The 15,677-nt window shown below is 43.7% G+C and overlaps 1 protein-coding gene across 2 annotated transcripts in view; it reads right to left on the minus strand.

Annotated features, from left to right (window-relative positions):
• The window catches only part of LOC124555242 (dihydropyrimidine dehydrogenase [NADP(+)]), a 285,759-nt gene that overhangs the window by 111,740 nt on the left and 158,342 nt on the right, over positions 1–15,677 (minus strand). For both annotated transcript variants that reach the window (XR_006968528.1, XM_047129102.1), the window contains exons 9-12: positions 14,878–15,088; positions 5,988–6,172; positions 5,268–5,483; positions 580–744 (exon numbers count right to left, since the gene is read on the minus strand). Coding sequence is in view for 1 of the 2 variants with exons in the window: in XM_047129102.1 (XP_046985058.1) it covers positions 580–744; positions 5,268–5,483; positions 5,988–6,172; positions 14,878–15,088 (777 nt within the window). In the remaining variant the exon portion in view is untranslated. The remainder of the gene's footprint in view (positions 1–579; positions 745–5,267; positions 5,484–5,987; positions 6,173–14,877; positions 15,089–15,677) is intronic.

The following is a 15,677-nucleotide window of genomic DNA, read 5'->3' on the forward strand; positions in this document are numbered from 1 at the left end:
AAAAGTGGTCCAACTAAAACATTCACATTTCTTTACGTACTACACGAATATGTAATAAAAAATGGGGGTTCCTATTAAAAAAAAAAACGCAGTTGATATCCGTTTGACCTATGGCAGCGCCATCTAGGGGGCCAACCATAGCGCCATCTGGTTTCCCCCTTTAAACTAGACAAGTTTCGTTCTTTGTAGTTTTTTCGTTTGACGCCTATTTCGTGAGATATTTGGCCCGGTCACGATCAATGGACCACCCTGTATATGTATGTACCGCCATCAGCCACAACGTTTAAATTCACGACATAAACAAATCACTTGAATATAATATACACCACAAACACTATTAACTAGACTATCGTTAATTTGTTGAGTTGCTAGGACCTCCATTAGGCACAGAACATTTGCCCTCCTACATTGAAATAGAAAGAATGATATGATATATTTCTTGACAAAAGACAGACAAATGTATTCTGTGGTATTATGCTGGTGACTCACTGGATGTATGTCTAATAGCGGCTGCGGTACCCGAGAACTTCAGCAGCCACTGAGTCACCAGCAGATACATACCGGGGCACGTGGGCTTACCTTTTCTGGGAACTCTTGTTTGAGTTCGGTGATGCTGCGGCACCAGTAGGCTGCCGACTTTTCCGAGATGAGCTCGATGTTGAGGAACGACGACTGCTGTGGTCCGTAGTGATGACCCGACGTGGTGCCCTTCACGATGCGGGGAGACACGTTGGTCACGCAGTCCTGCTCAACACACGCAAACACTCCTCACACAAAGCCAACCTCTTCAACATCACTCACTTCATATCTCCTGAGACTAGTTTGGTGGGAATGTCAGGCATTCGACTAATTACACTGACTGAAATAAAGGTGTTACAATGCGAACGCATGGAGTGAATCGGGCTGACTTTCCAGTATTTTCTTGCCTGTGCGATATGCTGACAAAAATTTTACCTTTACGAGACCATATTTCCAGCATTTTCAGAAAAGAAGAAAGCCTTTCATGCAGATGAACGATGGTGTGAGTATATGATACTGACTGCGTGAATCTAATGGTACTGAAAATCTACAGGTGGAGATCAGAGCACACCACGTGCAGCTTATCACCAGCTTTAGGACTTCGAGGAAGGTCGAATATTTGGCTATAGGGACGTGGTAGCATCAAACTGACAGATGTCACAGTCAGCTGGCTGTAGTGCAACGACTGTAGGAAGAATGGCGACCAGGTTGATTCACGACAACGGAGTGCAAGGAGGAGAGGCACGGTCTTTCCAGAAGGCGGGGTCTAGGGTTTTCACCTGCCTCGAGATAACTGGGTGTTTGTGTTGTCCTCATCATATCATCATCATTCCTGAAAGTGGCGAGATTGGGCTGAACAAAGGTTGGGGATTTGTACGGGCGCTGATAACCGCGCAGTTGAGCGCCCCAAAAACTAAACATCATCATCATCATCATCTTTCCAGTAGGACTACACCACGTGAATATCTAGGATTGTTCGACTGGTTCTGATGAATAGATGGATGACAACAGCAAAAATTTGCCACGAACCGTCGAGCACAGATTACATTAGGCTACTCTGAGATATCTAGATTCCACAGTTCGATGAGCACTGCCACTGCTGTAGAGCCAGTATCGACATTGTGTGGTGTTCAGTGATGAACCTCGCTTCTGTTTTTGGTGACTATACTGACACCAACGTTTTGGTAGACGACATGGTGAAAGGTCACAGGGAGCAGCGAATCTCGATAACCATGACTCTCCAGCTTGTGGAATAATGGTGTCGGGAGCTTTTGTATGTGATAACAGGACTGATTTCGTAATTGTTGAAGGGAGACTGAATGCTCGTCAGTATGTGGGAGGCATATTAAAGCCTATTGTCGTACCCTTCATGACCAGGGTACCAAATGGGATATTTCAGCAGGATAAAGCAAGCCCCCACACAGCAGTTCACACCACAAACACATGAGACCTGTACGGATACTTGACTGGGCTGAACAGTTCCCTGATTCGACAGCTATAGAGCATATCTGGGATCCGATGGAAAGACTTACAGTTCCATACTAGCCTCCAGCCAGCAGTCTTCATGAACTGACACAGGATATTTTTCAAGCATGGTAAGAAATTCCCCAAGATGATATTCGGAGGCTGTTTGTTTCCACGCTACAACGAACACAACAATGTATTCGTAGCAATGATATTGATGATAGATATCAATTCCGAATGGAATGAATGTTTAATCATTTAGTACCTGTTATGTGTTAAACCTCTCCACAAATTTTGATTGATATAGGATTGGTGTTTCATGGCGTAACACTTTTATTTCCGTCAGTGGACCAGCACAGGCTTCCGCAGCCGTTGTCAATATCACCAGAAACCTTTAAGTTTTGACCACGCCGTCCAGCTGTAATGTGCTAGATATCTAGCTAGCCTGCACAAGAAACCCGTGTGCTGTTTCCATTGTCCCTAACCAGAATTCTCGAAATAAAACCAAAGCCTACTGTCCACTCTCCCTGTAAATAACGCTGTATGTTCACTCCATTTCATGTCATTTCACAGAGTTAATTTGTATGATGAAGGGCATAGCATTCATCTGAATAGGGTAAAGTATTTTCGTTTGGTTAGGAACATTATCTTCTTCCACTGACTGACCTTTAAATTGAGGTGTCACACAATTCATTATGCAACATCTATGTATTGAGAGAAGAAGAGAAGCCAGATTCAAAATTTTAAATCTCTCTGCAGAAGCACTGCCGAAAAGTTATGTTTAATTCTGTAATTTTGGAATCGGAACTTTCTCTGCTCTACGACTTACAAAATCAATGCCTCTCACTAAACGACAACAGAACTCTGTTGCACAACGGTTAATCTTTGATGGATCTATGGATACTTATAGCTCATAATACTGTTACACATAATCTGATGATGAAATACTAGTGTTGCAGGAAGGGATAATTATCTTACAGAGTCGTCCCACATATATTACATTATCATTGATCGGTAAGGTGATGTGCAGTCAGTTAGCAAAAGTTTTCCAAAAGTAAAAGTAAATTCATGCCGTAGTTTTTGCTAGGAGACATTCAGCAATTTAACTATTTATCTAATTCAGTGTTTTATAGATCGATGGCAGAAGTAAAGAGGATATAAAATATAGATTGGCAATGAGAAGATAATCTTCCTGAAAAACAGAAATATCATAATGTATTATGCAAGTATTAGAAACTTTTTCTGGTCGCATTTGTTTTTATATGGAAGTGATAAGTGGACGATAAACAGTTTGAGTTTCATAACTCAATTGTTACTGTAAGAGCTTTCTAGTGGCAGTTTAAAAACTGGGCAGGTCAGACTGTCCGGTGTAATCTGCCCCTTTCGGGAAACACTGAACTGTGTGTGCGGAAGTGGACTTCCAGGTCCTTTGTGCACGCAGGTAAGCTGGTCAGCTATTGGTAAGCGGCCAGCAGGTAGCCACAAGGCTTTGCAGTGAGCAGACGTATGTTTCGTCCAGCCGGTAGCCACAAGGCTTTGCAGCGAGCAGACGTATGTTTCGTCCAGCCGGTAGCCACAAGGCTTTGCAGCGAGCAGACGTATGTTTCGTCCAGCCAAGGGCCGCAGCTCGCGCGCACCTTGTGCACTTGTTAGACATTGCTTAATAACGCCTGTAAAGTAATACGGAATTAAGTGTTTATACATCAAAATGGTTGTCTTCGGTCTAATTATTGTGAGTGGAAGTGAGGAGAGGACACTGAGTCCTCTTCTACTACACGCTCGAAACATAAATGTACTATTGCAGGACCAGAGGCGTGCAAGTGAACTGTGCATAATAGTAGAGAAGAATGTTGAAGAGCCGGCCGCTGTGGCCGAGCTGTTCTAGGCATTTCAGCCCGGAACCGCGCTACTGCTACGGTCGCAGGTTCGAATCCTGCCTCGGGCAAGGATGTATGAGATGTCATCAGGTTAGTTAGGTTTAAGTAGTTCTAAGTCTAGGGGACTGATGACCTCATATGTTAAGTCCCATAGTACTTAGAGCCATTTGAACCATTTTTTGAATGTTGGAGATTAGATGGATAGGCCGAGTAGTTAATGAAGATCTGCTGAGCAGAAATGGGGGAAAAGAACTGTCTTGTACAAATTGATTACAAGAAAGATAGACTTACAGAAAACATTCTGAGGCACCATGAAACAGTTAATTTGGTAATGGAGGGAAGTTTGTTTGTGTGGAGGGCCAGCCGGTGTGGCCGAGTGGTTATAGGCACTTCGGTCTGCAACCGCGCGACCGCTACGGTCGCAGGTTCGAATCCTGCCTCGGGCATGAATGTGTGTGATGTTCTTAGGTTAGTTAGGTTTAAGTAGTTCTAAGTTCTAGGGGACTGATGACCACAGATATTAAGTCCCATAGTGCTCAGAGCCATTTGAACCATTTTTTTGTGCGGAGGCGGGGGGGGGGGGGGCGGGGGAGGAGTGGGGAGAGGAGCAGGTGCAAAGGTTTATGCAGATATGAAAAGACCTGGGGAAGGTGGACTAGCGGGCAGAGCTGCATTAAACCAGTCTTTGGTCTGACGAGTACAACAACGAATGATCGAAGACGGGAAAACGGGCACAGATAATGCGAAAGGGCAGCATGTACCGCCTACTAAGTACTGACGTACTGTTAGTCAGACTAAAACTTTTGGATCAGGTAAATGTTAATCGTTGGAAATGTTTTTAGAATTCTTTTCTTAGTCTTTCAGCAGTGCACTAAATTCATCACACGGTCTTCCATAAGGACATCCATTCCCAATTTTTCTTTGGTCATTAACAAATTCTACTACAATAGCAAGCTCCTAAAAGCTGAAACAATATTCCGGCTTTTCATAAAACGAGTTCAGTGAAGGGCAGTGGGTAGTCACAAAGCATAGACGTTTCGTGTGAACACATCACTGTTTTTCGTACAGTGACCTGACTCCATTGTAAATGGGCCTTAATCATACTTTACTGACCGCCAGAGTAGAACTCAACACATCACTCTCGATGCTCGGGATGAAGCCGTTCATTTTCCCAAGGAACAAGCAGTCTAGATACTATAAAACATATCTTCTAAGGGCCCATTACAATACTCCTACCTATCTCACGGAATTGGCACAATTTCTGTGTGAAAATCGACATAATATTAGCTTAACCACAATTCGCGATTTACGTGCACCAGTCCACACGACAGTTCCGGCATTTCTGGAAGAAAAATGTGGCCCCTATACCACACTGTGTGGGTGTTAGTATAATCTGTTGAGCAGTACCTTGTCGAGGGAGAAGGTTTTGGTGACGGCGAAGGCCCAGCCCTGCTGGAAGGCCCTGCGGATCATGGCGCTGGTGGTGGCGGGCGGCGCGGACGCCAGCCCGAACGGGTTCTGGAAGCGCAGGCCGCACACTGTCACGCCCACGTCCACGTCGTCGATGGCGCTGTGGAAGCGCGGCAACACCGCCGCGCCTGGCACCGCCGCCCCGCGCCGCTCCTGTGGATGCCGCGTTACAACGTAGCGGAAGAACCTACACAACATCTCTACGTAGTTGTTTCAAAAAGGAGGGAAGATTGTGGTTTCACGTCCAGTCGGTGACGAGGTTGTAGGTGTGTGTAGCCGTGGACGTGGCAGTTAGCAGTGTTGTACCTGTACGTACTTGTGGATGTGGTAGAGATAGTGTTGTACCTGTATGTACTTGTGGATGTGGCAGACATAGTGTTGTACCTATACATTCTGACGAATGTTGCAGGCTACAACGGAGTGCATTTGTGCATGTGGACATGGAAGTAGCAGTGTTGTTCAGATATATGGTTGTGGATGTGGCAAGCAGCAGTGTTGTATCTGTACGTACTTGTGGATGTGGTAGAGATAGTGTTGTACCTGTATGTACCTGTGAATGTGTCAGCGATAGTGTTGTGCCTATATTTTCTGATGGATGTGGCAGGCTAGAGTGTTGTACGTGTATGCGTATAGCTGTGGCAGGTGGTAGTGTTGTACCTGTATATACTTGTGAATACTCCAGGCAGCAGTCTTGCCATCGTTGACAGCTTCCACAGTGGTTTCGGTGGCACCCGACAGGTCTCCACCGCAGAATACTCCGGGCTCGCTGGTGGCCGTGGTGCTGTAATCCACCTCTGGCAGCCCGTACTTTGTCCACTTCAGAGGAGACATTGCCTTCTTCACTGAAATTATAGACGATTTTCTTTGCTTATTTCATGGATTGATGTTCCACCATGCTTTTCGTCACTTTGGTATTAATCACTTTGATAATGTGTTACTACTGCAAATGTGATTTTTTACTATAAGTTTGATGTTATATGAGCCAATAAGGAAGTGAAATGTGTCTTCACCTGGTCTGTTTTCACCTTGTAAGTACATATATGTATGAAATACATACATTTTAAAAATGTTACATTATTTTCGTGTGCCTTACATGTATTCAGTTTTGATGTTGGCAGACGTCCTGTAATGATGGTTTATGAGCGAAACCGATAGACATGTGGGTTTTTAAGAGCTGACGGTTAATAATGCATTTTCTCAAGTACTTAATGGCTGTTGTTTGTCATTTAACCCAAACTTTAAATGAATCAGTTGGTTTGTTGTGAGTGGTAATGACTGCCCACTTTCCAGGCCACCACTTAGCTGTATTGCAAGTAAACCTTCGATTTTTGTGCTAGGGAATAGTGTACAATAATTTTTCTCGATTTTTAGTTACAGACTTACAACATGTAATGTCAAATTTCAGTGTTACTACATTTTAACCAGTGGAATGGCAACCCTCTACTTACGTATGAAGTGACGTTCTTTCTGTATATTAGTAAAGACGTAAGTTAAATACGTGGGTACACATTTATTATTAAACTAGTGACCCACCCGTGCTTCGCACAGGCTCTACTCAGTATCTCAGGCTGGACATCTTGTATGGCATAGCGTTAATTTTGTTTAAAGGCCACTGTTTAGAGTTACGATTAAAATTCAGAGAACAAGGTTAGGTAACAGAATATCACTACATTCATATAACCTAGATTTAAGCAGCGCAGGCCAGGAAACTTATCAGGAGACACGAATGTTAATTGTACTATACTTAACTGGTGTCTGAAGTGACATCTCATGGCAGTGACAGCTGCCCAACTGCAACGCTAGGACAGTGCGAACGGCATTTTAGTGTAAACGTTTCCATCATTCCCTTTAGATCCCTCGATACCAAAAAAATCTGTTCTTATCAGCTTATTATTTAATACTTCCTGCATCACAGGGCATGTAAGAAGTCGCACCGTCCTCCTAGTAGTGGTAGTGAGCACCAACGTCCCGCTAGCAGTAGTGCTTGCCAACCTCCCAGTAGCGGTAGCTAGCACCGGCCCCCAGGAGCTGCTGTCGGCAATTATCTCCTGTACTCACGCACCTTCCTTGTCAATCACTCTATCAGTGGAAATCTTATCAAAAGACCTATAATAGTTTCTGAGGTTAGTCTTCACATATAGAGAGACAGAAGCGGCGAAGCACTTTAATTTACTATGCACTATGTGATCAAAAGTATGAGGACACCTGACTGAAAATGACTTACAAGTTCATCTCCATCGGTAATGCTGGAAGTCAATATGGTGTTGGCCCACACTTAGCCTTGATGACAGGTTCCACTCTCGCAAGCATACATTCAATCAGGTGCTGGAAGGTTTCTTGGGGAATGGCAGCCCATTCTTCACGGGGTGCTGCACTGAGGAGAGGTATCAATGTCGGTCGGTGATGCCTGGCACGAAGTCGGCGTTCCAAAACATCCCAGAGGTGTTCTATACGATTCACATCAGGACTCAGTGAAGGCTAGTCCATTACAGGGATATTACTGCCATGTAACCACTCCGCCGCAGGCCGCGCATTATGAACAAGTGCTCGATCGTGTTGAAAGATGCAATCATCATCCCTGAATTGCTCTTCAAAAGTGGGAAGCAAGGAGGTGCTTAGATCATCAATGTAGGCCTGTGATGTGATAAATGTCAATGTCGTGTGACTAGGGTCTCCCGTCGGGTAGACCCAACTGGGAATCGAACCCGGACCCTTAGGACTGACATGCTGTCGTGCTGACCACTCAGCTACCGGGGGCGAACTGTGATGTGAGAGTGCCACACAAAACAACAAGGGCTGCATGCACCCTCCATGAAAAACCACACCATAACACCACCGCCTCCGAATTTTCAAAAATGGTTCAAATGGCTCTGAGCACTATGGGACTTAACAGCTGTGGTCATCAGTCCCCTAGAACTTAGAACTACTTAAACCTAACTAACCTAAGGACAGCACACACATCCATGCCCGAGGCAGGATTCGAACCTGCGACCGTAGCAGTGGCGCGGTTCCGGACTGCGCGCCTAGAACCGCGAGACCACCGCGGCCGGCTCCGAATTTTACTATTGGCACTACACACATTGGCAGATGACATTCACCAAGCATTCGGCATACCAGAACCCTGCCATCGGATCGCCACATTGTGTACCGTGATTCGTCATTCCACTCAACGTTTTTCCACTGTTCAGTTGTCCAATGTTTACGCTCCTTACACCAAGTGGGGTGTCGTTTAGCATTTACCGGCTTGATGTGTGGCTTATGAGCAGCTGCTCGACCATGAAATCCAAGTTTTCTCACCTCCCGGCTAGCTGTCATAGCACTTGCAGTGGATTATGATGCAGTCTGGAATTCCTGTCTGATGGTCTGTATAGATGTTTGCCTATTACACATTACGACTCTCTTCAACTGTCAGCGGTCTCTGTCAGTCAACAGATGAGGACGGCCTGTACACTTTTGTGCTGTACGTGTCCCTTCGCGTTTCCACTTCACTATCACATCGGAAACAATGGACCTAGGGATGTTTAGGAGTGTGAAAATCTCGCGTTCAGACGTATGACACAAGTGACACCCGATCAACTGACCACATTCGAAGTCCATGAGTTCTGGGGAGCGCCCCTTTCTGCTTTCTCACGATATTTAATGACTACTGAGGTCACTGATATGGGGTGCCTGGCGGTAGGTAGCAGCACAATGCACCCAATATGAAAAACGTTTGTTTTTGGGGGTGTCCGGATACTTTTGATCACATAGTGTATGTATGGATGATTCCAAGCAGATCTGCCATTCACCGCTACACGGCAGTGGCATCGTTTTCACAGCAGCATGGGAACTGAATTCATCACAGTTGAGGAAATTTGCACGAAATATTTATAAATTATGTACACAAACCTGCCTCATGAATCAGTCTATCTATTAATGGAAACGATATGATAGTTGCTACAGCCCGAATATACAGACAGAAACTGCAGCTGTGGAGTTTAATTTGTATATGTATAGACAGACAGATGCCTTGTGGGTTATACGGTGGAATGTAACAGCGAATTACATCATTTTACTCTACTGAGGAATAGCATCACCGTAAGTATTAAAACTAAAGTAATTATTATTATTATTGTTATTCTTATTATTCATTTTCGGGCTGCTGGACGAAGCGATGTACAAAATGGGGTAGTTTCAGTGTTTTGGTTTAGCTATTACTAACTGAGTAACTGCCATTGCCAGGGAACGTATTAATTCCAATTCCATTAGTCCGTCTCCTTGTTCCCCTTCTCTCTGTCCATCTCCCCCTCCCCCTCTCTTCTTCCCCCCACTCTTAATCTATCTCTCATCTTTCCTTTTCCGCCGCGCGGGATTAGTCGCGCAGTCTAAGTCACTGCAGTCATGGACTGTGCAGCTGGTCCCGGCGGAGGTTTGGGTCCTCCCTCGGGTATGGGTGTGTGTGTGTTTGTCCTTAGGATAATTTATTTAGGTTAAGTAGTGTGTAAGCTTAGGGACTGATGACCTTAGCAGTTAAGTCCCATAAGATTTCACATACTTTTTTTTCCTTCTCCTGTCCATCTTTTCCATCCCTTCTGTCTGCCCATCTCCTCCGCAGAATCACAGAACGTAAGCGGTACGTGAAACCACCAACATAGTAAAATTCGTCGACATGGAATTTCCTACTGTAAGGAAGCGCTATCACACCTGCTTGTTCAGAGAGTATATAGAAATATACACAAACATGAGAACAGCTTCAACAAGAAAGAAGAAAGCCGTGCTGCATCGCACGACCGTTGCAGGTAACAAGGGGATAACTGCGCCGGAAACTGCCATGGACTTCGGCGCGCCAGGAACATACGATCTGCGGCCGCGATCTCGATTCCTGAAAATAAATAAATTCCCAATTGGGAGAAATAAGCCCCCCCCCTCCCCCCCGCCCCATACCGCCATCCTCTCTCTGTTCATCTCTCCCCGTTCTCTGTCCATTTTCCCCTCCCCTCTCTCTGCCCATCCCCTCCTCCCCTTATCTAAAAAATGGCTCTGAGCACTATGGGACTTAACATCTTAGGTCATCAGTCCCCTAGAACTTAGAACTACTTAAACCTAACTAACCTAAGGACATCACACAACACCCAGCCATCACGAGGCAGAGAAAATCCCTGACCCCGCCGGGAATCGAACCCGGGAACCCGGGCGTGGGAAGCGAGAACGCTACCGCACGACCACGAGATGCGGGCCTCCCCTTATCTGTGTCCTACTTCCGATTTTCTGTGTGTCCATTCCCTCCTCTCCCCTTCTCTCTCCAAGTTATCATCACCATCCCGGTAGCAGGCTGCTCCTTGTTAACCCTGCAGTATTTCTTTCCAGACAGTAAGGAATATGTGTATCAAGTTTGTTTGAAACCGATCCAGAGGTTTAGGAGGAGAATTTTACCAGAGGATTTCCCGGCGTACGCTCATGTCACGTGCATTTAACATATTTTGGACATATTTATACATTTATTTCACCACTCAAGCGAATTTCGCCGTGCAGTTTCCTTTTCACCCAGCTCAATGTTTATGGCGTCATATCTAGTGAACTATGTGTTGTGCAATGATATAATTTTGCAGGTACGTCCAGTGGTATATCTTGATAGTGTCTGTGAAATGTATTGCGAACAGTGTTAGTAATAGAGAAATAATAAACTAAACGTCATGCAAGATGCGCCAGTTTTTCAAGCATCTCAGTTTTCATGTCTACTGTCTACGAAATGTGTTGCAAATAGAGATAGCAGTAAAGAAATAGTAAGTTTAAAGATCATGTCTGATGCGTCAGTTTTACTTCATGGACAGCCAAAATATAATATGCGATAAACTTTCTTCCTTTCATCATTCTGTAGGGGGTGTCAGCGAGAAAGTGTCGTAAAATTTCTTGCAAGTCCCGTCGGATGTTCGAGTCCTCCCTCGGGCATGGGTGTGTGTGTTGTCCTTAGCGTAAGTTATCTTAAGTTAGAGTAAGTAGTGTGTAAGTCTAGGGACCGATGACCTCAGCAGTTTGGTCACATAGGAACTCTCTACAAATTGAAAGCTGTGAGGACGGGACGGGACGGGACGGTAGCTCAGATGGCCTGCCGTCACGGTAGCTCAGTGTGTTTGGTCAGTGCTCTCTGTAATAAAAAAAACTGAGTCAAGGAATCAACGATCAACTTGAACGGATGTCTTGAGACGTCCACCCAGACCAAACGCAACGAACTATATCGAACAAAATGAAGGAAAAAAAAGATGGTGGAGCACTTGCCCGCAAAAGGCAAAGATCCCGAGTTCGAGTCTCGGTTCGGCACACAGTTTTAATCTGCCAGAAAGTTTCATATCAGCGCACACTCCGCTGCAGAGTGAAAATCTCATTCGGTCCCCACAAATTTCCAAATTTTTCCACTAGAACTCTCATTCTCAAATACTGGATGAATACAGTCTGGCTATTAACGCGTCATGAGCTAAGCTTCTTTTTCACCCCCAGCCTTTCTTGATGCCTTCAGCTGCCATTCCCTTTATTTAATGTACGATTGTACAATTTCGGCCTCAGGCCATTTTCAGGTATTTTATGGATGATTTTAGTAGTAAATTATGTCATGTACGTCGTTGCTCCTATGACACCATGTTATGCTCATAACATAAATACAAGATGTGCACGCTATTTTAGGAGCACGTTACTTTCTAGCAGTTGTTGTGTATTTAAATGGGAATTAGCTGTCTTATTTAACTTTGGAGTCCATTTCTTCTCATTACTTCGTCATTTAAACATGAAGAATGACAAAATTTTTCACGTCTCATGCAATATACTGAAAAAATAAAATCTTTTAATATCGTCTTAAGGATTTCTTCTGTGGCTTCGTGGTGCAACAATTTCATTTTCAAGGATAAAAAGCACACACATTGTGTTTTGTTGCACAAATTTTTGTTTACTACCTGCCGCGTTTCAGCTCATTAGTCCTCCATCGTGCCAGCCGCGGGTGCCGAGCGGTTCTTGTCCTTAGGTTACTTAGGTTTAAGCAGTTCTAAGTTCTAGGGGACTGATGACCTCAGATGTTAAGTCCCATAGTGCTCAGAGCCATATTAACCAGCCCTCCATCGTAAAACCACTGAGTGGTGTCTACACAGAAACTAGTGTGCTAAAAACCCAATCCCTGAATGACATTACAGGTGCATAGAGTCTATGATAATAGGCAGAGAATATCATACAGGAAGCCTGTAACAAGGGTTAGGCGTCTAATTTTTTTACAACAAAACATCATTTACTCATTAGTAGTGTTTACCTAATTCACGTTGCAAAATGGAAATAAAATTGATGGTGGATATAGAATCCTGTGCAAATGATCATCACTGAATGAGGGATAAACATACACTGAATGTCAGTATAAACATTACATAGGCTTTAATTTGTATGACAAAGAATATATAGTCACTACTTTTAGCACAAGTGTCACAGACTATATGTATGTTGTGCAAAATAATGGTAAGGCAATGATTGAGAGAGTTTGCACTGGATTACTACAGTTCTAATTCATAGAATGAATACTTCCAAAACCGTAACCAATAATCAATGCACGAAATTTCAAAGATCATATAACGAATGAACATTAAAATGTAGAATAAAGTACATTGGACCCAAAACATATACATGAAAAATTCATGAAAATAAGTAATCTGTAATCATTCTGAGGGTCGGTTCGAAGACCACTGTGTTTTGCTAGGCATGGTCCTATTGGAAGTGGTACGCCCTTGCCTTGCTTCGCCCTTTAAACTGACTAATCCAGCCAGTTTCAGAAGGGCTTACAATGTAACCTGGACTCTGAACAGCATTTCTTCATATTAACAAACATTCTCAGAGATGAAAGAAGTGATAAATGACAGACAAATATTCTAAAACTGAGTGTGGATCGAACCGTAGACCTTAGCATGAGCCGGCCGAAGTGGCCGTGCGGTTAAAGGCGCTGCAGTTTGGAACCGCAAGACCGCTACGGTCGCAGGTTCGAATCCTGCCTCGGGCATGGATGTTTGTGATGTCCTTAGGTTAGTTAGGTTTAACTAGTTCTAAGTTCTAGGGGACTAATAACCTCAGCAGTTGAGTCCCATAGTGCTCAGAGCCATTTGAACCATTTGAACCTTAGCATGAGTACAAAGAGTTCTTCTTATGGGGCAGCCGCAACTACATGAGTCCATTTTGTAAAATGAAAAAACCGCACAACAGTTGCTTAATCCACAATCTTTTATTGTGTACACTTCCTCACCCCAATGTTGTCATGCAGCTAAAGGTTCCGTGTCAAAAGTATAAAAAGGACTTAGAGAAATTCGAAAACACTGACGTAATGATCGGACACAAAAAGTCAACAGAATCTTGAAATACGTAAAATGCGGTGAAAACTTCGGGGAAGAGAGGGGGCGGGGGGGGGGGGGGGGGGAATCCTTTAGCTGATTTTTTGTGTACAGGTCCTCCTCCCTCTTAATGTTGTGATGGTTGGTTCCGTCTCCTTTCTGCTGTTACTTTCCGCTTTTCCATTTTAAATAGTTTATCAATCACATGTCATTTTCATACCGCGCCTGCGCTATGGGTCGTGTGCAGCCTTAGTACTGACGGCTAGTATTTACTTTTATATACTTCTCCTGTTTTTGTTCCTGGTCACGCAACACGGAGGAATTTATTTAAACGATATGTGATTTTTCTGCCTCGTCTTCCCCATTCTCATTTTTTATTGCATTTTACTTATTTCAAGATTCTGGTTATATGCGTGCATACCGCTATGATGCCTAATTCCGATCTCTGGTGACCTACAGAGAAAGGAAGCACCCCATATGGTCATGTAAATTAATTAAAAGAATAATAATGTCGCTCAACGGAACGGACTTGCACAATTCCAACAGGACAATGCGACACCCCACACGTCAAGAATTGCTACATAGTGGCTCCAGAACACTCTTCTAAGTTTAAACACTCCCGCTGGCCACCAAACTCTCCAGACATGGATATTATTGAGCGTATCAGGGATGCCTTGCAGCGTGTTGTTCATCTTATGGACAGTCCTGCAGGATTCATGGTGTCAATTCCCTCCACCACTACTACAGACATTAGTCGAATACATGCCAATTCTGCGTGTTCGCGGGTCCCCTACACGATATTAGGCAGGTTTACCAGTTTCTTTGGCTTTTCAGTGTATATTAACTGAATAAAATGGTTTATGCACCACTAATGACGGACTTCAAAGTAACAGGCCAAAAGTGGTGAATAAACAATCTGATTCAGATGGTATAGAGTCTCAGTAACATCGTGACTTGTTTTAGTCGATATTTGATGGCTGTGGATCCAAACATCAGGAAAACACCGAATGTCCTTTTTCAGGTATCTTAGTCATGAAAAAAAACAGTAAAATTTACTTATTGATATGCAATTGTACGTTCGTCACCAGTGTATTAAAAACAATGCAGTGAACTTACTTAAAAAAGATTAGTTTGAATCTAAAATTTCAGGAAATTTCGTGATGACTTTGATTTCAAGAGACATAGTAGAAAAAAAGAAAATTAATGTAATTGCTTACCGTCTTCGTCATAGAGACCTGAGCCAAAGGCCGAAATTATAAAATTGGTCTTGAGTTTTATGATTTGGTCTTCATCCTCTATCCACGTGCCGTCTTCCCCCTGCTCAGTTCTGCAGAATTCTATACCGACGATGTTGCCACCTTTGACTATCACCCTTCTCGGCGAATGAAAAGGGATGAACTCACACTTCTCTTCTCTGGCCAGGTCCACCTGGAGAGGAATGAAAAGCCGCTGTAGCTTCAGTGAACACTTTACATCATATTTAGAACTCGCGTTCCCACATTTACAAATCCCCGTAGGGCTCTGAAGAGGCTGCTTTACATTCTAGCAACATGACTTCCCATTCCAATACGGAATGAAACATGACAATCAAATTAATCACCAAGAATCGTCATTGATATTACGTTTTCTTCACTGTCCCTAAGGGAGTGACATGTAGAAAAAGATAGGTATTTGTAAAATGCTAAGGTTCTAGAAATGTCGCGAGGTTTTCGTAAGATGATGGCTATCCCACTTCGAGCGTCTCCATAAAAAGTGTTTCTCTAACCAGACTTCTGAAAGTCAAACGCACGTGTCCGTTCGTGTTATCGAGTTTACAAGGGACAGTCAAATGAAAAAGAGACAGATGGAAAAAAGTAAGTAAACTGTTTATTATTTCAAAAGTTCAAAAAAAAATGGTTCAAATAGCTCTAAGCATTATGGGACTTAATATCTGAGGTCATCAATCCCCTAGACTTAGTACTACGTAAACCTAACTAACCTAAGGACTTCACACACATCCATGCCCAAGGCAGGATTC

The sequence above is a fragment of the Schistocerca americana genome, chromosome X, assembly GCF_021461395.2.
Source record: "Schistocerca americana isolate TAMUIC-IGC-003095 chromosome X, iqSchAmer2.1, whole genome shotgun sequence".
Classification (NCBI taxonomy): Eukaryota; Metazoa; Arthropoda; class Insecta; order Orthoptera; family Acrididae; genus Schistocerca; species Schistocerca americana.